General features: G+C 41.3%; 1 protein-coding gene across 9 annotated transcripts in view; it reads left to right on the forward strand.

The window, feature by feature from the left end:
• The window catches only part of LOC121317984 (glutamate receptor-interacting protein 1-like), a 152,702-nt gene that overhangs the window by 93,287 nt on the left and 32,568 nt on the right, over positions 1-26,847 (forward strand). For 8 of the 9 annotated variants that reach the window (XM_041254109.1, XM_041254103.1, XM_041254104.1 and 5 more), the window contains exon 2: positions 12,334-12,414. In XM_041254109.1, coding sequence (XP_041110043.1) covers positions 12,334-12,414 — 81 coding nt within the window. Of the gene's footprint in view, positions 1-9,588; positions 9,891-12,333; positions 12,415-26,847 lie in introns of those variants that run through there. The other variant, XM_041254110.1, reaches the window with a different exon arrangement.

Genomic DNA, 26,847 nt, shown 5'->3' on the forward strand with positions numbered 1-26,847 from the left:
TTTCTGCACATGGGTTCTTCAGATCATTTAGAATGCTAACCTCGGAGCATCCCTGCGTAATGAACTGTGGGTGTGCCCTACGTCATCCACAAAAACGTAAGAACCATTCGCCCCATCTTGTTGGTTTGGTCGTTAGTAGCTTATTGATCCCAGAATCTCATCAACCAGCTTCTTGAAGGATCCCAGGGTGACGGCTTCAATAACATTACAGGGGATTTGGTTCCAGACCCCCACGATTCTCTGTGTAAAAAAAAAAAAAAAAAAAAAAAAGTGCCTCCTATTTTCTGTCCTGAATGCTCCTTTATCTAATCTCCATTTGTGACCCCTGGTCCTTGTTTTTCTTCATGCTGAAAAAGTTCCTTGGGTCGACATTGTCAATATCTTTTAGGAATTTGAATGTTGTAGTCTTCTTTGTTCAAGACTGAATGGATTAAATAGTTTTACCCTGTCTGCATATGACTTGCCTTTTAAGTCCGGGATAATTGTGGTCGCTCATCAGCTGATTGGCTTTCTGAGTCTGACTGGGCGGGACTGTGTGAAGCAAAAAATATTTAACAAATAGAAACCTGCTGTCACAAAAATGAAAGAGTGCTGGTGAGTGCAAAGTTATGTATAATAGTGGTGTTGCACTGTTTTGGTAGATAGTGTTTACTGTATAAAAAGAAATTCAAGCAGTACGATTAATTATTGTTAAGAGGCTCTCCGTATAGAATCGCCACCACAAATAGTAAATACATTTACTAAACTGCTGAAGCAATTCACACTCACTTTACATGTCGAATGCATTGCAGTTTAGAGAGGCGAGTAAAAAAAAAAAAAAAACCTGACCTGCCTTAGTGTCCTGAGATTCTGGAGCCTGCTGACAACCCTATCTGAGAGCTACGAGGAAGAAATTACCGTGATGATCCCTGTACCGGTTGTGTAACACATATCAAATAGTTTTAAAATATGTTAATAAAACACAGCAGCTCCCAAATGGTTTAACTTGGCACATTACAATAACATAATTTAATTTCTTTCACGTCTTTCACATCTGACAGTTGTAAAGTTAGCAAAAATATATATTTCTGTGCACAGATTATTATTATATGGTCTCTAGAACACGTTTGACAGACAAAGCAACAGTTTGTCGTTACTGTATATTACAGGTTTACTGCATAACTTTACTCCATGAAAAGTGTGATGTGAATGTGCTGTTGCATATGGGGGTATGTTTGCATTCAGCAGCTGCGTGTGTTTAGTGCATGCGCCACCAGTAATAGGGAGTTGAGAGCTGCCACAGAGTTCATCACATGTGTTCTTGTTCTTAAATACAACAGTTAGGTTCAATACCGGATTTGTGTCTTTTATTTAAATAAATGTTGCACACATTGAAGGGATGTATTAAAATGGATGTGCATGTGGGAGGATATAGGATTCGGATTCGGTTCACTGAATCCTAAGTATTCGGCAGAATCCGAACCCTGCTCAAAAAGTTGGTATCCGGGCTGAAACCGAATCCTGGATTTGGAGCATCCCTAGTTTATAGGGTGTTAATACCCATAATCGCACGCATTCACAGTGACCCAGTGGGTTTGTAATTCTTTTGTGTCTGTTTTTTTTTTTTAATTTAATCATTGCCAATGGGTTTTTACCCCTGTTTTCTCCCCAACTTGGAATGCCCAATTGTTATTTGTATCCCAGTTCACCGCTGCAACTCCCAACTGGAACACACGTCCTCCGAAACGTGCTCCTGCCAATCCGTCATTTTACACACAGCAGACTGGCAGCGAGGCCACCGGACCTATAGTGCCGGAGGACAACATATCTGATAGCTCCATTGCAGAACCGCAGGCGCCCTATCGGCCACAGGGGTCGCTGGTGCGCAGTGAACCCTGGATTCCCCTGCTGGCCTGAGCCCCCCCTCCCCCTGCGATCCCCAGGCTGTAGGGCGCATCCTGCACTCCACGCGGAGCAGCTTTACTGGATGCACCATCTGCATGCTGTTTTAATAAGCAGCCCTGTATGGACAGAGCATTTCAGATTTACAGTCTGAAGCACTCGTTAATTCCATAAATATTTTAATGGCAGCTATTTGTATCAGCTTGGCTCAGCAGGTCAGCTCTCTCTCTCTCTCTCTCTCTCTGATTAATCAGAACTGCGGCATATAAGTGCAATGAATGTTTTATTCTGTGTCAAACTTGGCTACCCGTCTTCTTTGTTGGCAAATAAGTTGTAGATGCATTATTGAGTGCCCTGAGAAATATCCAGAGCTGTCAGTGTTCACTTAGAACAATCTACAGTGATTTATTCTGAAGTGTAACTTCATTGAAATACGCTTGGATTTGTATTGGCCATAAAGCAGCTATCCCTGCTGTCATCTTCTATTCAGAGACCATGCAGACATTCAGGGGACACCATTTCATACTCACTTACTGAACCCAAAATCCAGAGACCAATTATAAAAAGCCAGGGATTGAATCTTTTCATTACCCATTGTTCAGAGCATTTTAATTATTATTATTATTATTATTATTATTATTATTATTATTATTATTATTATTATTATTATTGTTAATAATGTTGGGCTTTACAGTGCTTAATGCATCGCCTCCCCATAGATTAACGTTTCAGCTCATGCCTCCTTCAGTGTTCTGAGTTGAAAAGCTTGGACGCTGTATTTGTTGCATTGTTCTGAGTTGAAAAGCTTGGACGCTGTGTTTGTTGCATTGTTCTGAGTTGAAAAGCTTAGAGGTTGTATTTGTTGCATTGTTCTGAGTTGAAAAGCTTGGACGCTGTGTTTGTTGCATCGGAGGGTGTGTTTGGGAGAATAAAACAGTATTGGTCTGTCCACGAATTAGGCTCCGAGAAAAATCTGTCTCTCTCTCTCTCTCGACCATTCTTATCATGTGCACCATGCTTGAGGTAAGCTTCTCCAGTCTTATCATGTGCACCATGCTTGAGGTAAGCTTCTCCAGTCTTATCATGTGCACCATGCTTGAGGTAAGCTTCTCCAGTCTTATCATGTGCACCATGCTTGAGGTAAGCTTCTCCAGTCTTATCATGTGCACCATGCTTGAGGTAAGCTTCTCCATTCTTATCATGTGCACCATGCTTGAGGTGAGCTTCTCCATTCTTATCATGTGCACCATGCTTGAGGTGAGCTTCTCCATTCTTATCATGTGCACCATGCTTGAGGTAAGCTTCTCCATTCTTATCATGTGCACCATGCTTGAGGTGAGCTTCTCCATTCTTATCATGTGCACCATGCTTGAGGTAAGCTTCTCCATTCTTATCATGTGCACCATGCTTGAGGTGAGCTTCTCCATTCTTATCATGTGCACCATGCTTGAGGTGAGCTTCTCCATTCTTATCATGTGCACCATGCTTGAGGTGAGCTTCTCCAGTCTTATCATGTGCACCATGCTTGAGGTGAGCTTCTCCATTCTTATCATGTGCACCATGCTTGAGGTAAGCTTCTCCATTCTTATCATGTGCACCATGCTTGAGGTAAGCTTCTCCAGTCTTGTCATGTGCACCATGCTTGAGGTAAGCTTCTCCAGTCTTATCATGTGCACCATGCTTGAGGTAAGCTTCTCCATTCTTATCATGTGCACCATGCTTGAGGTAAGCTTCTCCAGTCTTATCATGTGCACCATGCTTGAGGTGAGCTTCTCCAGTCTTATCATGTGCACCATGCTTGAGGTAAGCTTCTCCAGTCTTGTCATGAGCCCCATGCTTGAGGTGAGCTTTGTTGCAAAAATATATACATAACATGTTGTAAAATAAACAAAAATAACACTTTCCTCTTCCATGAATTGAATGACAATCGTGCGCTGTGACGATATATTCGAAGATGCTTCTATCGCTCCTGTTCATCAGATTAGTTGACCTGCAACTGGTATTGTTTAAACCTGAAGATTATGTTCAAACATGACTTGGCAAAGGGTGGCATGCAGCTACCGACACCAACTATAATGCATGAAACCTACAAGCAGGTCTTGAAACAAACAATGCTATTTCTCTTCCTGAACCTTTTTATTCTCTTAACTTAACCCCTGCCTTTGTGACAAAAAAAGAGTTTGCTATGCCTGTAGGGGAAAAGATTTTGTAAAAGTAACCAAGTTGCTTCGATCTGTAAAGCTACTCTGCAGTGGGAAAAATCATATTGATGGCCACGAGTTGCAGAGTTGAATTAGCTTGATTAACATGTATCTTGTTTCCCACATAACCGTGCCTGTAAACTCTGAAAGCGAACACAGCTTTACAACCAAGATGCATACACATCAGCAACTTCTGCAGTGCACTGCAATATCCAAACATCCCTCGTCTGCTGTAACCCTTGTATTCACTTCAGACAGGCTGGGGGCAAAGCGCTCTCTGGACTTCAATATTGAAAACAGAGGACTGTTTGAAGTTAAAGCATGTCAGCCCTGGCGATCGGGAGGGGGTTTCATATGCAGGGCCGGTCCTGAATGCAGCAGGGCCTTCTTTCTGACAGAAACGTTCTACCATACTTTCGTAAGGTTTGCACGGAAAACAGATTTCAAAGTCAGGGGCAGTAAGCAGTGTTTGCTTATTCTCCGCAATCAACAATACTGTAATCTGTTATTAATTGAGTTACAAACCATTACAAACTGTTAGATTGTCGGGAAGTGTTTGGAATCTGTACCGACTCGACAAAATGTTCATCATTGGTGCATGAGCAATAAATCAGCAAAGCCAACTGCAGAGAGGGAGTTTGAAGGCTGAGAGAAGCATTCACTACAACACCAGGGAAGCCTAAGGGTTCAAGTCTAGTCCACGTGAAGATACAGTAGTTTAAAGAACAAAGCCAGAACAGACTGAACATAATTTTCTCTGCTTACACTGGGATCCCTGGTTGTTTGAACAGATAATGCTGGTTTCCACAACATATAAACACCTCATTTATTCCATCCTTGTGAATGCCAGCAACAAACAGAATGTTTGTATTTACACAGGGGTGACACGCAACTTGCAACTTCCAACACACATTCATTTAGCATCATTAAACAAAAAAGGGTTATGCATGTGCTTTCCAAGTGAAGCGTGTTCGCTGACAGCACTGATACATTTAGAGCTAAATCACATCAGGAGGCACCACTGAAATGTTTGTGTTATCGGTAGGATAATGTCTTTCTGCTGTTTCACCGCCTGCTTGTTTGGAATCGAGCCCACCTTGTTATCTGCGTGTCCAAACTTCTGTGGCTGTGTCTCATTACCCAGCACTGCAGTCTGTACTGTAGGCGATGCAGTGACGATCCAGATTCAGAATTCATCTCATGAGATTTTCCAGATGTATTCATTTTATTAATTTTTTTACATCGGTTTTGTTCTTTCTGAATTCGATGATGTCGTCAAAGCATTCTCCCTACATTTAGATTAGCACTGCCACAGGAAGCCCTCTTCATTTACGACAGAGCCGCACACATTTCAGAGGTGTTGCAGAAAGCAAACAGTTTCTGAAAATAATTGGACTGGTATGTTAATAATCACACCACATATTTTACCTTCAGGGACAGTCTGTGATCAAGCCTGAGCAAGGTGGGATTTCTGTAATGAAGCCAGTATAAAAATAGACATGTGGGGTGCACTTAGGGGGAGAACTGGTAATTTTTTCCTTTCCAGCTCTCTGTTTCAGGGGGGAAAGAGATCAATGTTGCACACCTTTGTGTACTGACCTTATTACAGAAATCCCACGTTGCTCCTGCTTGCTCACCATGTAAAATATCAGAAAGAGTAACGATAGGGAGTTATTAAGATCATGAGTTAATATAGTAAATGGGCAAACACGTCTATATACATTGAGAGGGTATATATACACACACGTTGGTTTTCTTGCTACATAAAGTTTCCAGTATATTGTATACATAAAGGAACATCGCTTAGCTTGGATTTTGAATTTTGACCAGTCTAGATCCAGACTCTGGTATAAACACGATAGTATCCAACTCTAGTTGAGTGCATCTCTGCTCCCAGCCCTCAGAGCCACAGCTGCTCTCTAAGCAGGACAGTGCATTAAGGCTAAAACAGAAAGTTACTGGAAGGCTGGTTGTGAACCATGAAGAGGAAGTTGACAGGCGGAGGCCGAGAGGGAGCCTGCGGTCTGCGTTCAACTCCCCAGCTCACCTCACGGAATGAATGTGAGGGGAGTGAAGAAAAAAAAAAACTATTCCTGAGGCACCGACTGTTCCAGTAACTGCTTCAACCATCTTAATATTGCAATACTTTATTATGAACATCCTTTTACAGCATAACAAATAGCCTTCAGAGAAGCAAAGATGCTAGATTATAGTGATGTTCGTTTTTTAAAGAAAAGGTTTGATGTGAAAGATTTAAGGACAATGCTTCCGTGTAATGTAATTACCCTGTCTTCTAATGAAAATAATACTTTGGTGCTTGCTTTATGTTGGGCGTTTGTTATATTTACGGCAGAGGCTCATGCCCTTTCTCTTGTCCGCTCCGTTCTGGTAGGGATTGATTCAGGGATGTAGATTTATTCTGGAGCTTCTGATCCTCTCGGGTCGTAAAGCTTTCATTGTAGGCTTGATTCACACGTTAGTGGCACTGAAACTGCACCTGCAGTTCAGGATTCTTTCAGGCATTTGCCGAGAAACTGGCGCTGCAATATTGAAAGGCTGCATACACATGGCCCATTGTTACTGTGGTTCAAAGCTGCATTGTCAAATGTGAAAGTTAGGCAGAACCATTGGTAAAGCCGGGTCTTTCAGTGACAGGATCTGTGGGAATCACACTGTCAGCCCCACAAGCTGGTATTGCCCTGGATAGATTGAGGTCCCATTCAAACATTTCTATGGCAAATACAAGTTCACAATACAGAGAAACCTTGCTGCATGTATGGTGTACTCTGATTGGAGCCTGAATAAGTCTGTGGATTTGTATGACTAACACAGACTAAGCGTCAGTCAGGTTCAGATGATCTGTTAACTGGGAGGCTGGTTATTCTGTGCTTTGATGTTGACAGGTTCAGATGATCTGTTAACTGGGAGGCTGGTTATTCTGCAAATCAGACTGCTGGTTCCCATGGAAAGAAGGTTTTCCAGGTTGCAGTGTAGATCTTGTTATTGTAAACAAGGCAAGGGGGCACCTAGATAACGACTGTCCTGTTTTCTACTGCATCAACAGATCCATTACTGTACCGATGAGTCTATTAATCACAGAGACGTGGTTGTTTATTTAACTAAAGCATAATCTAATTCTAGAAAGGGGTCTCTGTTTCAGCGCATAGCAGTCTCTTCCCTTTCGCTTTCTCTAACACTAGGAGAGACGCAGCAGTCCTGCAGTTCTCCGGTCGCTGGTTCCACACTGTGATCTGTCACATTCTACATGGTGAATATGATGACTGCCTCACCTTGGCATCAAGCTTCTAAACTCACTCCCAGCCTCCTCTAGATGTTTCAGATTGAATTAAAGCTATAATCCAATAAACTCGCAAATTTATACCTGGTCATTCAGCCTCTCATGTTTTAACATTAACACTTACCTTTAGATCCAGATTCTGCCTCACTGAGCAGCATTACCAATGGCACACTTCAGATCAATTAGATATTAGACACATTTAGCCCTTGCATCTATCAGGTACTGACATTATGAGGCTTGTGTATGAATGTGCCTGGTCTGGTTAATGACGTGTCCAGCTGTGAATTTCAATCTGTGGGTGCTTATTCTACAATCCAAGCACATTTAAAGTGTAGTATACACCATATGTTTAGCTTATAATTCCACTTGTGGGATATATTGCTGTGAATTCCAAACAGTATGCATTAGCCTTCTGTAAATCCAGACAAGAATAAAGTAAGCAGATTAGCATAAGGTCCACAGCTGTTCCCAGACGTCATCAAAGAGAATATGTTCAGTATTTACTCAAAAATGTGCGCTATTTTTATAGCAATACGTAATCCATCGCAGAAAGATGCCAGTCTCAATTAAATTTAGCACTGCTAACTCACACTGCACTTTAAGATTTCTAAAACTGGTACAGTATGTTGGGAATTCATTTTATAACATCTGAAACGTCAGATAGCTTACAAATAATAATAATAATAATAATAATAATAATAATAATAATAAATAATAATAATAATCAGGGTTCCTAGTTGTTGTTGGTATAGCAGACTCTTACTAATCAGAACCCTGGTTGTCTTGATTCAGCATTGCTGTTCTCATAATTAAGTGTAGAAAGCAAACTTCAGCATTACATTCAATGGGAACTCCCTTGTAAAAGTAGTTTTGCATGATGTTTGTGCAGTTTTCCTATGCATTTACCCTGGTTTGCCTTCTTTAATATGCTTTACCGTACCTCGCTGGACTTTACAATGCTCGCTGTACCTGTGCTTTACCATTCTTTCAGTGTGCTTTATTACACTATGCTATGATTTTACTATGGGAAACTTTTATTAGGGCTGTTCAAAACATTTGTTGCTATCTCTGTATTTTTATTTAAAGGGTTATTTCCTGTTTCTCTAGTACATTGTAAAATGTAGTTCTAGTAACTTAAGTAAGCCTTTGTTTCCACTTCCACAAACCGCATTCTGACCTGAACCTCGTACTTGATGAGCACTGTGCTGTTCCAGTGACTGTCCTGCCCTCCCTGAGGAACATAATCTTACATTTCTTTAACCCTGTAATGCTCATTTCAGTATCAAGTCTGATGCAATGCTTAGCCACCCCTCTATATTATTATATTTTAAATCCAGCCTCGCAAGCCAGAATTTTTCATATCAGTACATTGTGTTGCCAGAAGGAAACGGAATCTAGAACCAGTATGAACTTAGTTGTTTTTTTTAAACATAATGTAATGTTATGTTGTGCAGTGAAAATGTACATTAATTGTCTGCTTAAGGATCAGAATGGAAGTTTCATTATTGCAATAAAGAAAAAAACACAGAAAGACCTGAACTAGATCCCCCCACCCATTCCACTTTGCCTTCTGTTGTCTCCCACATCTCACAAGGCTGGGAAGCATGCTTGACTTAGTGTGACAGAAAGTGGCCTTGCATGAATACCAGCTAGAATACCGCATGTAAAATTTAACAGCTTTTAATCCCAACACACTGCGGGCGGGGGCGGATTTTTCCTGTGATGATCACATAAATGCAGGAGAGAGCTGCTATAAACTTTTTTTTTCTAGTGTGTGCCCTAATTAAATGTTCCTCCCTTCCTCTTTTCTATATGTGATATGCATGGTTGGGCATTGTATGAACTGACAGCACTGCATCAGTGCACTTTAGGGGCACTTCACTGCACAGGCAGTGTTGCTAGTCTAGGGAAGCATGCTGTAGGGAATGATGTTTTTTTTTTCTTTCTGTTTTTGTGAATGAGTTGACCTGGTACACGTGTATGTGTTGTGTTTGAGCATTGCATACACCTCGGTGTTGAATGGCCTGGCTTCATGACTTAGTTCTGTAGGAGCAGGCTGAGTAAATGCCAGCTGCTCGGTCAGCTGATCAGTAATACAGCACTGACTGGAATTCCACTGCTCCCCACGGGGCGCCAGGAGCGTGTTTAAATGCAACTATGGAAATGCGGAGCGACCTGCCAAATGCCTTCCTGATTAGCGTATAAGCTAAATTAAAAAAACACTCGGCTGCTGGGCTGAAAGGGTTTCCCAGGGTAGTTGCAGTACAGGTACGCGTTTTTGAACTAATGTAGCTAGCTTTCTGCGGTCGGGCGAGAGACAAAACTATGATCTGTGAGGATTCAGCAGGACAGCTGGGAATAAGACAGGAGCTCAGGGGCTGGTTTCTGAATGGTCTGGTACTCCCAGTGAGCTGCCATCGAGTAGACAAGCAGCAGATAAGCCTAGCCTGCTAGGGGACCTGTCATGGCATTCTTATGTGGCACAAGTCGTGCTTTTCGCGATGAAGTTGGTAAGTACAACTGATTCTTGAAATGAGATACTGTATGTTTTTTGACAGGCACGGGACACTTTTGCTGCACCTGTTCAAGTAGTCTGCTGTGAAAGGTGTAATTTGACATGTACCGCATGCATTTCTCGTACTGTAATTGTGTGTTGAATTTTCAGCTTTGAGTTCTATAAAGTTTACCACCACTGGTGTTAAGAGAAATGTGACAATGCTATGGATGAGGATTTGTTTCATATACAGCACATGAGGTTGTTTTATGAATACGTTTCCTGAGGTAATTTGCTTTACTGTATATGAGAGGGGGAGGGTAGGGCTGTGCTTTGTGGAATTTCGCTTGGTTTTGAAGAGGTGGAATGTGAATGTGCTTTTCCGCCTGTCACAGCGTCAGTGTGGGAGAGCTGAGTCATCACCAGCTGTGCGGGGATCAGGAGTCACTGCCCTGTCTTGGCTGTACAAACTACACCAGGGTCCACACCCTGTCTAATGAGCGTTGAAAATCATTAGTGAGGTTATAGGACGCCGTGTGTCTATGTGTGCAGGAATATCAGCATAAGTACAACATTCAAGGTGGGCCTGTTTTATTAATCATGATCAACCTTGCTTTTGTCCATTTATGGTTGTCATTGAATGAAGCTGCACTCAGGAAAGCATGCTTGCGAGTCCCTCATTGAGCACCAGGGAGTAGCTGGAGTTGTTAATGATCATGATGATGGAGTGTGTTTCTCAGCCTCTGAATTGGATGCAGGCTGCCGCTCTGCCACACGTTGTATGTTTCAGTCCTAACGTTGTTTCAGCCCACAGACGAGTGTTATTAAGTTTGCTGACAGCACACTTGGAAAGGCAATGCATCTTCTGTCCTGTGTTCCTGGATCGGAGCTGGCTGTATTCCAGGTTTGCTCCAGGCAACATTGCTAAGGGAGTAACAACAGCATTGTCATGCAAAAAATACAGGCGGAAAAAAGACAAGGACTTGGGCTATGTTATGCTTTCAGAAATAAGTTTGAATGTGCTCAGCACGGACAGTGTTCTCCCTGGCATATGATTCAGTCAAAGAGCCTGTTCAGGAGCACCGTGAGTCTTGATGCATTAGCACAGGGATGCAAAGCCTTTCACGTCTAGTTCTAGTTCAGACTAGTGGCACCCATTTCGATCACATTGTGTTTGAGGGGTGAGCTGCTGGTATTTGAGTTTTAGCTGTAATAGTCTCGATCCTTGTTGCCTGTTGTTTTCTAATGTGTTTTTTTTTATACTTTCACCCTTGTTCTCTCACTGTCTCCGTCGGTATACTGGATCAGGTACACAGTATATAGGAGATAGTATATGTGTGTACCACAGGGATTGAAAAACGACTCCCATTGCATAGCAGTTGGATCCATTCCTGGTTTAATAAGCACCTGAGCTTGACACTGTGGATCATTATTATTTATTTCTTAGCAAAAAGCTCATAGTAAAACCTGGAATGAAACTAGGGATAGATTATTTTTTGGAAGGTCAGCAGATGATATACAGGGAGGATTTCAAATATATTTCATCAGCTATTGCTTGGAAATGACTGTGCTTTAGGAGCAGTGACTTGAATCGCCTGAGAATCTACTGTTAATGAGCCAATGAATTAAGTAAACTGTCTCTTTTTAAAAACAGTTTGTAAGCATGCTGTCTGGTGGACGAATGATAAATAGCCTGCTGTCAGAGGTTGAAGAAGTGAGCCACCTCCTGTAGCTTTGTTTATAATATGATGATTGCTGCTCATTACAGAGAATCCCATGAAAATCCTCTCGACTCAGATTGGAAGTAATAGGCGTCCATGTTGGTTTCCCTTGCTGTTGCTTTAGGCAGTGCAGTAATACAGCACACACCTGTGACCTCTCACCCCTCCATGCTGATATAGACACGTGGCATCCAGTGCTTCTCTGGTCTGGGGCTATGAACTGGTTCTGGCACCACACTGCGCTGCTTGATTGTTCTGATGGTGCATCATCATGCAGCGTGTGGGCAGCTGCTTGTTGCTGCTTGAAATGATGAGCACTTTGTGTCTCGCAGTGTTGCTCCACCTTCGTTAGGAATTGAATTCAATCCAGTCTCTTGAATTCTGTCTCCAGTAGAAGGCTGTATACTTGCCTGGGTTGCTAGTCTCTTGTCTACTTCACTGTGCTCAACTAGTTCTTGGCTTCTCTGTGCATTTGGTACTTTGCCCTTGTCAATATGCAAGTCACCTAGCTTATTATTATTGTGTCAAATTTGCAAACTGTTAACTTTTTTAAATCTTCTCTTCCATTTTCCAATAATAAATCACAGATGTTTTCTTAATTGTCTGGCCAGTACTGATGCTGCTGCCAGATCTTTCTCTCTTGTACATCTCTTATTGTTATCATTGAGTCCTGCCAGTCCTGCCACTACATGACTATGTGAAATCAGTGGTAACCCTTTGCTTTCTCTCTATTTTCAGATGAGGGACCGTATTCCAAACCGTCCAACCCCTCGAAGCCACCAGAGGGAGCGCTGGCTGTTCGAAGGCAGAGCATCCCAGGTACTTCATTGGGACTTTGTGAAACTTCTTTAATCTTGCCGGTCAAAACGTCTCGTAGCTTTACCAAATGAGCCACATGATTGTGCTACGTGTGCATAACAAATCTAAAATATTTATACAATGATAATATTTACATTTTGCTTGTTTCAATATGTTCAAACTTCATCCAAGCAAAAAATAAAACAAAAAAAACAAGCAGTTATCTGACTAACCACTGCTGAGTTGTGGACGTGTTTCCTCTCTATCTGCATGCTCCATCGGTGTGCATTTGCATGAAGATAGCCAGAGGCTTCAGTCCCCTTCTGTTTCTCTCAACAGGTTGGTCTGACAGTCAGGCTTCAATCACCTGTGAAATGTATTTCTGTGCAGGGTAAATATTGTACACAGTGACGCTCATAATTATTAGGGATGTGAACTAAACCATAAGCTTGAGTACGCCAGCACTAGTCCAAGGAGATTTACAGTTATTGATTTTCCTTTGTAGTTATGCTGTAGTGAATAATCAGATGCTATACAGAAACCACACAAAGGGCAAGGAATTAACAAAGAAAGCCATAGAAATACCCTTTTAATGGTGGCTGCCAGCACATTTCCTTTTGACAACTGCTTTACAAATGAATTCAATCCAAGGCTGTTAAATTTACGTATTCAGTATTGTTTTTGGGATGATAATAAAAGGATTCCTTTCTGAGGTTATGTTCAGACCGGGGGTCAATTACAATTGTATTGTACAGTTCCTAATTAAATGCCATCACAATGTAAGTGCAATTACATTGTGCAGTTCCTAATTAAATGTGATCACAATGTAAGTGCAGTTCCTAATTAAATGCGATTTACAATGTAAGTGCAGTTGTAATTGAATATTGGCACTCCTGCATAATTTGTAATTGCACCATATCATTGATCCATTCCAGTTCAATTACACACTGATTTGTCATTCGATCATTATTGGATTTTCAACCACTTTTGGGCACTCCATTTCATTGAAGAAAATAAGTTTGCAGTATGTTTGTATGTTTGTACCTGTGGTTATTGTTTGGTTATTTTGAATAAATAGAGTGAGCATGTTAACGTGTGTAGTTGTTTCGTTACTTTTTAGAGGGATAGTAATTAGAAGTGTGATTACTGCAGCATAATGACTTTGTTTTCAGTTGAGATTTGTAGGACCCTGTAGATTTGAATATGACAGCGTCTTTTATAACTCCTGCTATACGGTGTAAGTATGGTAGCAATCTTAGTCAAAAAGGTGCCGCAGCATGTTTCACTGCAACTGGAGGTTAAACTAGAATAAACTTTAAGCAGTCAGACGTTTCAGCTAATAATTCCTTCACCAGAGAAAGGGAGATTGGGTTTGGGGATTGGTCTTGGGGAGGAGGTCATTTAATATTTATTCTCTTGTTAGTTTTCTGTAATTGTAAAACTAACAAATAGAATTGAAGGATGTAAACTACAGAACCTAGTGTATAAGTATGTTCAGTAATAATTCAAAGGTATTGTAAGACAACTGTGCTATTTTTATAAGAGCATTTCGATTCGCATTCATAAAACATAAGAGTGCTGTTAAGTGCACTGCAGCTCTTCAGACAGCATGTTTCTCTATCTTAGTTCATGCATTTTCTGGCATATTTAAAGAGCCAGTTAAAGAAAAAGAATGTCAGTAATATAAAAAGGATCTAGATCATAGAGGTGCAGCACGATGCCACTAGATCATAGAGGTGCAGCACCGTGCCACTAGATCATAGAGGTGCAGCACCGTGCCACTAGATCATAGAGGTGCAGCACCGTGCCACTAGATCATAGAGGTGCAGCACCGTGCCACTAGATCATAGAGGTGCAGCACCGTGCCACTAGATCATAGAGGTGCAGCACCGTGCCACTAGATCATAGAGGTGCAGCACCGTGCCACTAGATCATAGAGGTGCAGCACCGTGCCACTAGATCATAGAGGTGCAGCACCGTGCCACTAGATCATAGAGGTGCAGCACCGTGCCACTAGATCATAGAGGTGCAGCACCGTGCCACTAGATCATAGAGGTGCAGCACCGTGCCACTAGATCATAGAGGTGCAGCACCGTGCCACTAGATCATAGAGGTGCAGCACCGTGCCACTAGATCATAGAGGTGCAGCACCGTGCCACTAGATCATAGAGGTGCAGCACCGTGCCACTAGATCATAGAGGTGCAGCACCGTGCCACTAGATCATAGAGGTGCAGCACCGTGCCACTAGATCATAGAGGTGCAGCACCGTGCCACTAGATCATAGAGGTGCAGCACCGTGCCACTAGATCATAGAGGTGCAGCACCGTGCCACTAGATCATAGAGGTGCAGCACCGTGCCACTAGATCATAGAGGTGCAGCACCGTGCCACTAGATCATAGAGGTGCAGCACCGTGCCACTAGATCATAGAGGTGCAGCACCGTGCCACTAGATCATAGAGGTGCAGCACAGTGCCACTAGATCATAGAGGTGCAGCACAGTGCCACTAGATCATAGAGGTGCAGCACCGTGCCACTAGATCATAGAGGTGCAGCACCGTGCCACTAGATCATAGAGGTGCAGCACCATGCCACTAGATCATAGAGGTGCAGCACCGTGCCACTAGATCATAGAGGTGCAGCACCGTGCCACTAGATCATAGAGGTGCAGCACCGTGCCACTAGATCATAGAGGTGCAGCACCATGCCACTAGATCATAGAGGTGCAGCACCTTGCCACTAGATCATAGAGGTGCAGCACCGTGCCACTAGATCATAGAGGTGCAGCACCGTGCCACTAGATCATAGAGGTGCAGCACCGTGCCACTAGATCATAGAGGTGCAGCACCGTGCCACTAGATCATAGAGGTGCAGCACATAGAGGTGCCTAGATCATAGAGGTGCAGATGCCACTAGATCATAGAGGTGCAGCACAGTGCCACTAGATCATAGAGGCACAGTGCCACTAGATCATAGAGGTGCAGCACCTTGCCACTAGATCATAGAGGTGCAGCACCGTGCCACTAGATCATAGAGGTGCAGCACCGTGCCACTAGATCATAGAGGTGCAGCACCGTGCCACTAGATCATAGAGGTGCAGCACCGTGCCACTAGATCATAGAGGTGCAGCACCGTGCCACTAGATCATAGAGGTGCAGCACCGTGCCACTAGATCATAGAGGTGCAGCACCGTGCCACTAGATCATAGAGGTGCAGCACCGTGCCACTAGATCATAGATCTCATTCCCATTCTTTATTATTTAAAAAGAACAAAGTTTAAAAACAAAGAAAAGTTTCAGCCAGATGGCCTTCACCAGGCTTTAGTGAATAGACACAGCCCACACCTTTTAACTACATTGACACCTAAGCTCAATACAATCATTGAAAATTAGCAATTCATATATTCATCATAATACATGCAAACAATGCTATTCAAACACAATACAAATATTTGAAAACATGCATATATGTATATTTACTTTTCTATTATAATCCCAGGTTTTTGAACAAGCAAGGTGGAATTTCTACAGTGAGGCTAGTATAAAACCCACCACCAGAAATAGTGAGTTTGTTACCTGTGTTCCATTGTAGGCTCAGTGTTTCAGGTGGGGGTATTAATGTATATATACTATATATTATATACTGCCCTTACTGTAGAACTTTCACCTTGCTCAATTCAGTCTAACCCAGATACAAAACTTACAGTAGCTGGTGACCTTAATAAACATGCAAAATGTGAAACAAGAGTGCTGAAACAGTAATAAACGATGATGAACAGTTTAAAAAGAATACCTATAATGGTACTGAAAGTTAGCATTGCAACAAAATGATGGGTTTATAAATCCTGTATCATCATGAAAAAACAACATTCATCATATGTTGATACAACTGGCCACCAAGGGTAAAGTTAACAGCAGCTAACTCATTTAGCTGGATTCAAACCCAGCCTGATGCATTAACCAATAAAACACTTAGCCACGATCACCGGTATATCCAGACCCACAAGCCCCAGCAGAGGGATTTACTGCACGGAAACATCTCTACAATGATTGAGGCCGGAGCTGAAGTTTTGGGATGCTGAACAAATCATAGCTTGGGGCTCCCTGGCGATTTCATACACTTCTGCTAGAATGGCTGGATCTTCAAAGGCGCATTCGGATGGGGATGACAGAAGGAATGTAGAAAGATTAAAAAATCGGAAAAAACATTGTCAGGTAGAGATCAGGCCAGAGGTTCTTTACATCTTGGCTCGAGAAAGAAAGAAAGGCTTTCTTCACAATTATGATAAAGCAGGTTTTAGCAACCTTGTGCTGTCGGCAACAGCAACTAAGACCTCTTACAGAATTGTTCTAAAATCTATCTGGATAAAACTAACCATGTTGCTTACCTAGCTGATTGCTTAGGAATGGAAATGATATTGTTCTTGCATTTAATCACAATGCTAACTGCATGCCTATACGTTCCTTGCCTTTAATGGTCCAGGGTATGAATATTGCAGTACTATATAACCCCCAGTAGTTGTGAATAATGATTTGAAACTAGCCTTGATCCAGGCAAAAGGCTCTAGTGGCTTAATAGACACTTGCTGTCCTTAATCACTGGGCTTCTAGCCCCTTCAAAGGACTTCTCCATTATGGCACAGTGCATAAGAACAAAGACTACCTCTGCGAATCTGTATTTGAAAGAGGTTCATGAAGTCTACAGGTTTTATTTCACAGATTTGTAAATCACATATGAATAACCAATGTTAAATGCCACAAAACCAAATTTAAAAGAAAGAACTTGTTTATGTTTAATTGTAGTTCCTGAGTTTTTATGATTTCAAAATAGGTAATGTGTAAGTTGTCTCTTATTATTTGAAACTTCATTTACCCACAGTTTCAGCAACCAGAGCCTCTCATCCACTGCACGTGATTACACCCTTTTACTATAATAGATACCCTCCAGGCAAATCAAGCTCATTTGTATTTGCTCTTGTCAACTGATTGATTTGTGTCATTCTCAGAAGTGTTGACTGCCAAACCGGTACCTGCAAACTATAGCAATTTTAGGTGTATACTGTATATGCAGCTCAGGAAAATGAAAAGCTTGCAGCTTGAGTTGCACAGCCTGGGTGATGAGAAGAGGAATGGAATGGGTACCGATTAGAAATGAAGAAGCCCTAGCAGAATGAGTTGCACAGCCTGGGTGATGAGAAGAGGAGTGTAATGGGTACTGATTAGAAATGAAGAAGCCCTAGCAGAATGAGTTGCACAGCCTGGGTGATGAGCAGAGTGGAATGGGTACTGATTAGAAATGAAGAAGCCCTAGCAGAATGAGTTGCACAGCCTGGGTGATGAGCAGAGGAGTGTAATGGGTACTGATTAGAAATGAAGAAGCCCTAGCAGAATGAGTTGCACAGCCTGGGTGATGAGCAGAGGAATGGAATGGGTACTGATTGGAAATGAAGAATCCCTAGCAGAATGAGTTGCACAGCCTGGGTGATGAGCAGAGGAATGGAATGGGTACTGATTGGAAATGAAGAAGCCCTAGCAGAATGAGTTGCACAGCCTGGGTGATGAGCAGAGGAATGGAATGGGTACTGATTGGAAATGAAGAAGCCATAGCAGAATGAGTTGCACAGCCTGGGTGATGAGCAGAGGAATGGAATGGGTACTGATTGGAAATGAAGAAGCCCTAGCAGAATGAGTTGCACAGCCTGGGTGATGAGCGGAGAAATGGAATGGGTACTCATTGGAAATGAAGAAGCCCTAGCGGAATGAATTGGAAAGAGGACACATAGAATATCCAGCTCTACCCTCTGGTACATTTAACACCGGTCTTTGGGACTGTACACATAAAGAATGTTTTAAATACTACGATGACTACTACTGCTACTTTCCCTTCTACATCTGAACATTTCATTTACAGTCCCTTCTGAATTGGTTTCTATTTCAAATTAGTTCAATATCCATCCCTGTTCGCACCGTTTTTTTGAAGTTGCTAAATAGTATTTTTCTCCAGTTGTCATTTGACAGCTAGTGTGGTGTCTCATATGTATATGTATGAGTACTTCTTATAATAATATTTATAATGTTGCATTTACATGACAGTCTGCTGTTTTGCTTGTTGCATTGCTATTAAAAGCTGCCAAGTGTAGAGCAATGCCAGTGATAGTACTTGGCTCATGTAAACTGGCCCACATTGTGTGAGCTGGTGTGTACAGCTGAAGCAGCGCTTCTAGGCAGTGACTGCTCGTCTGGAGGAATTGCAGCGCTGGAATCCCCCTCCTGGCTTTTAAACCAAGAGAACCCCTTCAAAGGTCAGACATGGCTGTAGAACAGCGACCTCAACTGCACAGAATTAAAGACCATTTCTCATAGCTGAATTTGCATAGACCCCACGGAAAGCGATCGATTAGATGTTTCAGTGCCTGTACTACCCACTTAGTTTAGCTAAATTCATTTTGTACATTGCATTACCTCTACCTTTCCATATTTGGAGGCTCTTGTTTCATATAGTAGTTATATATATATATATATATATAATGTATGTATACAATATGGCCCGACAGGCCATCCGTATATGTCAAATATACAGACGCCTCGGAGTGTTGTGCGGCTCGAGACAAAGTCGAGTGGCTCCAACCCCCGGGAAGACCGGATATTCAACGTATACAGACACCCTGAAGGGCCTTGTAACATTTATAATCCAGGTCAAACAGTGGATTTGAAGAAAAAAAGCATTCATCATGTTTAGGGCATCCTTTCGCCAATGAAGTAGCCGCATTTATAACTTTGAACTACACGCTAAGTTAAGCCGAGTAAATTCATTTCACTGGAACATGCAACTGGAACATGCAAAAGAAAGTAGATCTGTAATTTTGATATTGTGGACATTGCCATGGAAAGATATGGCACTAAGTTATTTTTTCCCCTGTCACTGATAGTGTCCTCTTGACAGTGTAGACAACCTGTTTGAGCAGAACAGATGTGAGGAATAGAAATAAATACAACAACGTCTCGGATTCCAATTATTTGAAGGTAGGAGTGGATAATGTGCAGAGTGTCTTTTTGTGTTTTTCTTTAGCGTTTACAAACTGCTAAAAATACATTATTTTAAGTGACAAAGTTGGGGTGAGTGAGTATAAAGAGTATTTTATTTGTATTTTTTGCTATCTTCCAGTTAATTTAATTGTTCTTCGATTCAGTTTTAAGAGAAAATAAATGTATATACTCTACAGTGCATGCAAAGCAATATGTGTGTAGGGAGTTAGAATGATGGCTTAAAGCAAAGCAACATATTTATTATAGAGTGGTCACATTTCTATAGGATTTCAACAGAGGCATTTTCCATTGTGTTCCCACACAGTTTGAACTCAATAGAAAGAACAGTAACAAAAACCAAAGTCCTCATGAATGCTGAGGGACTAAAAACATTGGCTACCATGCTTAAGCAAGAATAGGACATCAGAGCCTGACTGGTCACCACTGTGACGCACAGAATTCCCATTGGCTGAATGGACAATTCAAATCCAATATACAGTATGATGGTAGAGGTTAATTAGCTTTGCAATGAAGAGGTTTCAACAGAAGGCCATGGTATCTGTCACCCCTGTGTCTGAGCAGTGTGTGTGAATCCCACAGGCGTGTATTTCTGTTCTTTATACAAACCACCATCACATCAGGCTTTTATCAGAGGGATTTCACAATTTGGAAATCAGTAGTGGAACAGTGAGATTGTGGGCCATGGTAACCAATAAGTAGTGCTGTACCATTTCTAGATGTCAGAGTGACTTCATTGAACCAGTTATAGTTAGCCAGTTAGCCTCTACCATCACATACTGGATTTGAATTGTCCATTCAGCCAATGAGAGGTCTGTGCATCACAGTGATGACCAATCAGGCTCTGATGTCCAAGTCTTGCTCAAGCACAGTCAATGCTTTTAGTCCATCAGTATTCATGAGGACTTTAGTTTGTGTTACTGTTCTTTTTATTGACTACCAACTGTGTGGGAACACAATGGAAAATGCATCTGTTGAAATCCTATAGAAATGTGACCACTCTATAATAAATATGTTGCTTTGCTTTAAGCCATCATTTTAACTCCCTACACACATTTCTTTTCATGCACTGTAGAGTATATACATTCATTTTCTCTTTATAATAATTAAATAAACAGACCCATACAGCCAGTTTATCCCAGTACAGAACTAAATCATTTGAAACATTTCCACTGGAAGTCTTAAACATCAAACTCAAAACAGAAACCAGAAAACTCTTTGCCTTGTACTTTGTTGAGCAGAAGAAATATGAAAAATCTCCTGTGTCTCCACCTGCAGTCTCTACCCAGGCTCAGTCTCCTGTGTGTTTCCCTACAGTCTCTACCCATACTCTGTCTCCTGTGTGTCTCCCTGCAGTCTTTACCCAGGCTCTGTCTCCTGTGTGTCTCCCTGCAGTCTCTACCCAGGCTCAGTCTCTTGTGTGTCTCCCTGCAGTCTCTACCCAGGCTCTGTCTCCTGTGTGTCTCCCTGCAGTCTTTACCCAGGCTCTGTCTCCTGTGTCTCTCCCTGCAGTCTCTACCCAGACTCATTCTTCTCTGTGTCTCCCTGCAGTCTCTACTCAGGCTCAGTCAGGTGGTTCATAGTTCTTGTGGGTATGTGACTCGTGCGATTGAATGTTCTTTAGGTGTCTGATCCATTCTAATCTTGAAAGCTTTATCTGCTTGGAGCTGTGCACCCAGACTTGAGCAAATCCTTTACCTGGGAAGAAAGCTCCTTCTTTGCGCCTGACTGGGGATGGCAGCTTGTTGGCTTCATCAATAGGCCTTAGAACAGCACAGTTTTATCCTCTCGCTAGAGTGCTTAATTATGTTCATTTAAATATATCATGTTAACTCATCAAGTTACTGCATCTGCCTTCATACTTCTCTTGCCGTTATTTATTATGCATGCATTATTCTCCAGGGAAGAGGCCTGTGATTGATTAAAGGAGGACAGAGTGTACGATAGTGAAGGGGGGGAAAACTCCTGAGTCATGTTTTCAGACTAGCAAGTCTGTGAGAAGAATAGTTAATCCGACGCTCCCTGAGAGACGTGTTTCTTGGAATGTGATTCCGCACAACCCGGCACAATTCCCTCGCCGCTGACCCTCGCGGTTTTGTTTGCGGTTCTGAAATGGATCAGAGAGCAAGTAGAATGGATCATTGTCTCATTCTCTATCTTTTTTGTTTTATAGAGGTGTGTTAATGTTAGATTGTTGTTGGCTCTTCTTGTTGTTGGTCTCTAATTAAACAGTTTGGCAAGTACTCCTTTCAAAAAGTGTTTGTTTTAACCCTCCCCAGCTGAAGTCACTCTTCAGTGAGGAAAATTGCTTATCCAATTGTGATGAAACAAGTTACTGAGAGTGTCGGACCATGGAAGTCAGTCGGGTAGATGCTTCAGACAGAATGTTTGCCTACGTGACTAAGTGGTATATTTTTCAAACTGTACCCACTGGGATAAGCCACAGCTGTGTTTCATTAGTGCATTTTAAAACACTGAGGAATTGCCCCTGATTGCATCAACCACATACCCAGGGGTTTCCTAAATATAAGTGGTAGATGCCATGCAGGTGGGTTCCCTAGACCTGTAACATGAATCAGCTGTGGCTTGGATGATCAAACTGTCAGAATTCGCACATACTCTTTTTACTGATATTTTTGCTCTGAACACACTTCTTAAACCCAGGGGAGACGTTTAAGGAGGACAGAGATGTTCAAAACTGTAAGTGGTTTTGTTCGTGCACTGGGCATACTGTATGTCCAGACAACTTTAATATTCAAGAAAATCACACAGACTCGTTTAATTTGAAGTTTTAACGAATCAGAGCAGTAGCAGTGCTATTTTCAGTTTATTAAATGCTTTAAAAATTGGATTGGTTGGTTGCGCAGACCCCCATAAATCCCAAGTAATAAGCAGTCCAGGCGATCTGGTGCCTTTACAAGTTTAACAGCATTAGTACTTCAATATAATAATACAAATGGTTATCATATGCTTAGCCTTCAGGCTGTAACATGCAAAAAGCTAATACTCCCACAACTATGCTTTAAAACATTCAATATATCACTCTCTACAGCTAAAATAAAAATGATATACCTTATAGCAATGCATCCAATATAAAAGTGATATTAAATTCAAATATATGCTTACCTTCCAGTATATGGAAGAGTAGTGTAGGATATATGAAAAATAAGAACTTTCTTCAAAAGGCAGAGACTTCTGAACAGTCAGTTTTTCGGAGACCCTCAGAGCATGGACCGCGTCAGCTTGCAAGTTCAAGATCAATGGTATCGAATGGCATTTTGCTCTGGGGTTATATAGGATTTTTCCTCCATTGAGTACGTCAGGAGTCCCAGTTAAATCTGATCATCAATCTGCCTTGACAGTTCCTATCTTTGAGTTAATGACACATTTCTAGAAGGATCTGGTCAACTCTTTTTAAAGCTAACTGGAGATAACTTCTTTCCAAAAAATATTGGAACCTGATTTGGCTCCCTTTTTCCTAACCCCTCCTTTCTCCAAAAAGTCAGGTGAAACAAAGTTCACAGGATCCCTGCTGCAATATAATGCAATATGATACAAGTTTATAGGTGTATAAAAAGAGATGTTGTTTTATATATTTAACATCAACTTTCTGTATGATTATATTAATCTTAACCTGATTACTATATTCCTTCTGAGTAACATATCACCTTTTCAGTTTGGTTTACTTTAATATACAGATATGTTAACAAAATATGGAACGAAAAGACGGTAGGGGTTTATAACAAGCCTTTGAATAAGTTTACAGTGGTTAGTTATGATTTCCATTACATGGGAGCGGATGTTAAACTTCATGCTGATTTGAACTCGACTCTTGCCAAGATAAGCACCAACTAAGACGTAGCTTTGCAATAAACTAATGTGATCCGTCTGCATCTCCATCCATTTGTATTGTTTTCCATCTGATGATGTAGATATCCTTCTGTCTGATGTTAATTGCTGAAGTGTAATGCTGGATCCAGGGATCAGCTCATTTTGCTTCCCCAGCGCATCAGCACACACAACGGCTGCGATGCTGGCTCTGGGGATCAACCACAGTGCGGTCTCCCCAGCGCATCAGCATGACAACCGTTTGGATTGAGCCAAGTAGGGTACATCTTTGGGGTCTTCAAGTGGGCACCTGCCATCCTCGGTGTTTCGTTGACTAACCCACGACACCTCAAGAGGACTCAACAGTTATTCTGGCGTCCCAGCATCACCCCCCTCCATCCCCCACTGAGCTCAGCCCAGCTTACTTACCTGTACATCAGCGTTGCTTTCTTTCTATTGTGCTTGAGATCCCCATCCAGAATCTTTCTGTCTCAACCACAGCCAGTTGCTGCTCCTTTCTGCTGCTTCAGATAAGTTCTTCAATGTGTGACGCAACTCTTGGCCACTGAACCCGACATCTCTGAGAAACCGGGTTGTAGAGTGTGCCACAAATCCTCAACAGCCCACCTCCACTGGGTCAACTCGGACTCTCCATCCTCGCTGTACCGCTTCAGCAGTTAGTTGAGCATACCAAAGTTTCTTCCACTCATACGCCTCATCCACAGCATCTTCCCATGGCACTGTTAACTCTACCAGATGAACAAGGCGTGCTGATCCAGACCACAAGACAATGTTTGGTCAAAGGTTAGTGGTGGCAATCTCAGGTGGAAAAATAAGCCGTTGACCAACATCTGCCAGCATCTTCCAGTTGTCCTGGGCGAGGCTTGGTTTTAACACCTTTTCTTGGTGGTTGCTCTCCTGGATGGAGGAATGTTGTCTTTTGTGTGTAATGCTTTGATGGAACTGGTGGCAAATTATTAGTCAGGCTTGTCTTCCAATGCTAAGGCCAAGTAAACCATCCTTGGCTAAGACCCACCTTACATCCTGTCAAAATGTGTCTTATTGTTGCAGGTGATGAACACAAAGGACAAAGGGTTCAGTTATTTCCATGTAAATGTAAGCTATAATTGAATATGTTAAATATAATAGTCTTATATTAACTTGTGCAATGCTTGGACTAAAACTGACCTCTCTTTGTTTCTAAAGGTTGTCATTCACAAACAGGTTTCCACACACCTTGTTTACTTGCCAAGCCTTGTATGTGTGTATGTATGTGTGTGTGTGTGTATATGTATATATATATATATATATATATATATATATATATATATATATATATAGAGAGAGAGAGAGTTTTTCTTGTTTATAAATATCTCCAGGCAGATGCAGCCATTTCCACACAAATCTTCATAGATAAATGCCACGGGTCACAGTGACCCGAAACATCTTATTTGTATACATGACCTGTTCTAAAAAAAATAAACATCTCAAAGGTTCAGTTTTCTGTGTATAAGTTCATGACCCTAGTTTAGGAAAAGTCATAAAATTTCAGATAGATAATGAAAAGAAAAGTAGCATTTAAACTAATTGGAAACTACAGTCGGGTCAAATAGACCCAAAACCTAAAGGAGGGTTAAATGGCATTATAAGATGTAATTTAAGCTTTCAATGGAAGGTCCAGTTATTTACATCTAAATACAGGCCACTGTTAACATATTAGAATGGTATTGTGTTATAGTGACTGAACTAAGTCTGACCACCTTCACTGTTCATACAAAATCGTCAAAGCAGGTTTTAAGACAAACTCTGCTTTTTGCCAATTTTAGGGTTGATTACGTAAACATTTTCCATTACTCATTATTTCAAACCAATATCTAACTTAACGTATTAACACGTCCTACGCTTTCCATTCCCATCTCTTCCTGCCAGGTTCTAATTCATTTCTGTTATATATAGAAAAATATTATTGGAGTATAAACTCCTATCTTCTGTTATCCAAAAGGTATTTCATTCGTTAATATTACCGAGATCGCTCATTATAGAGAGGATCTTGGCTGTTAAATCGCTGACTGTCAGAAAAAATCCGGCTTCATCGGCCAAAACCAATGAGTCATCTTTAACACTGCCTGTACCACAAGCAGGTGAGAATCAAGGTTACAACATTAGCTTGTATTCCTTTAGTAAGTGTACTGTTAGAGTTACAGTTTGTACTGTTTTTATTCTATTGTCTTGCTTCTTTTAAATACAACATTCTAATAGCTGTATTATTGTAATCTAATAAAAGATTTACTTCTAACTCTGGCTCCTTTTAGATCAACTTGCAATGCGCAAATGATTGCAGCAGATGAGTTTAATGGCAGGTAATGTTTGTGGTGATTTACAGTTTACAACCTTTTACTGTGTAAACCAATGGTTTCAAATTTCATAGAAGCATGTATAATAGTCACCAGATTGCTCAGCTCAATTGTGTTTTTAACTGGTTGACGTGAGCAGCAGATGAGTATTTTGTGGATGGCAACTATTGGATTTACTTTGAATGTACAGTGCAGGATAGTTTGCCTGAAGAGCAGCTGTTATACACTGAGCAACCTGACCCCAAGATAACTAATGAAATAGTTTCTTTCCTGAACTGTCTGCAGTGCTGGAAGGGTTAGTCTTGGTCCAGCCACAGTTAATTTTTCAGTTGATTCTTCGTTCTGGAAAGCAGTACCCTAATTTTGAAAGCATTGATTACACTTTTCTTTAAAGCTGCGAGATGTAAGTTTGTGACATCTTGCAGATCAAGGTTTCAGCAATTTGCTGTATCAAGAACATTCAGTGCAGGGCTGTCTGTTTATTGACAAGCCGACTAACCCCAAAGTCAGGACATTCGCTTCCACATCGTTATTCAATCATTTAGTTTGTAGTTTTATTGATCAGCAGACCTAAGATAATATAAAAGCTGTCTCCTTTTGCTTTAATCACCAATACTCTGCTCCTTATTTATAGGGCCTGACACCTTTGCTGTGTATTCTCTGTGGATTGTTCAGTTACACAGATTTGCAGAGCTGACGAACCTTGTGAAGAAATCGTAAATCAAACGACGATTTTAAAGACAGGGGTTTACTGTTATGTGATCTGGTTTGTGGATTGCTTTTATCTAATCAAAGAAAGTTTAAAACAGCTTGTGAAAGAGGCCTTTGGATTTGACAAGTATTGTTTTAAGTTTTGTTTTTATTAACTGATTATCTCAGACAATCAAGACCTGTAAAATGCTAAATTGAGGGATGCGTCCTAGAGAAACCTAGCCTTGCTTTCTATACGTACCAACCGAATAGAAACTTGAGAGAACTCAAATGTTTGTGGATTATCACATTGTTTCCCACCACTGAGAAATCAACCAATCACCATTGAGGATTTATCAAATTTCCAGTATTCAGGGTATCCTATGTACAGGTGTTATCTTGTCATAGAACCTTCAGCATTGTTATAAAGTTAAAAAAACAACACAAAATATTTAACACTAGTTCTTGGGAACAGTCTTCAGTTTTGTAATTTATAATAATAATACATTGTGTGTAGGGTGTCTCCTATTGGTGGCAAGG

Source organism: Polyodon spathula, chromosome 7 (assembly GCF_017654505.1).
Source record: "Polyodon spathula isolate WHYD16114869_AA chromosome 7, ASM1765450v1, whole genome shotgun sequence".
NCBI lineage: Eukaryota > Metazoa > Chordata > Actinopteri > Acipenseriformes > Polyodontidae > Polyodon > Polyodon spathula.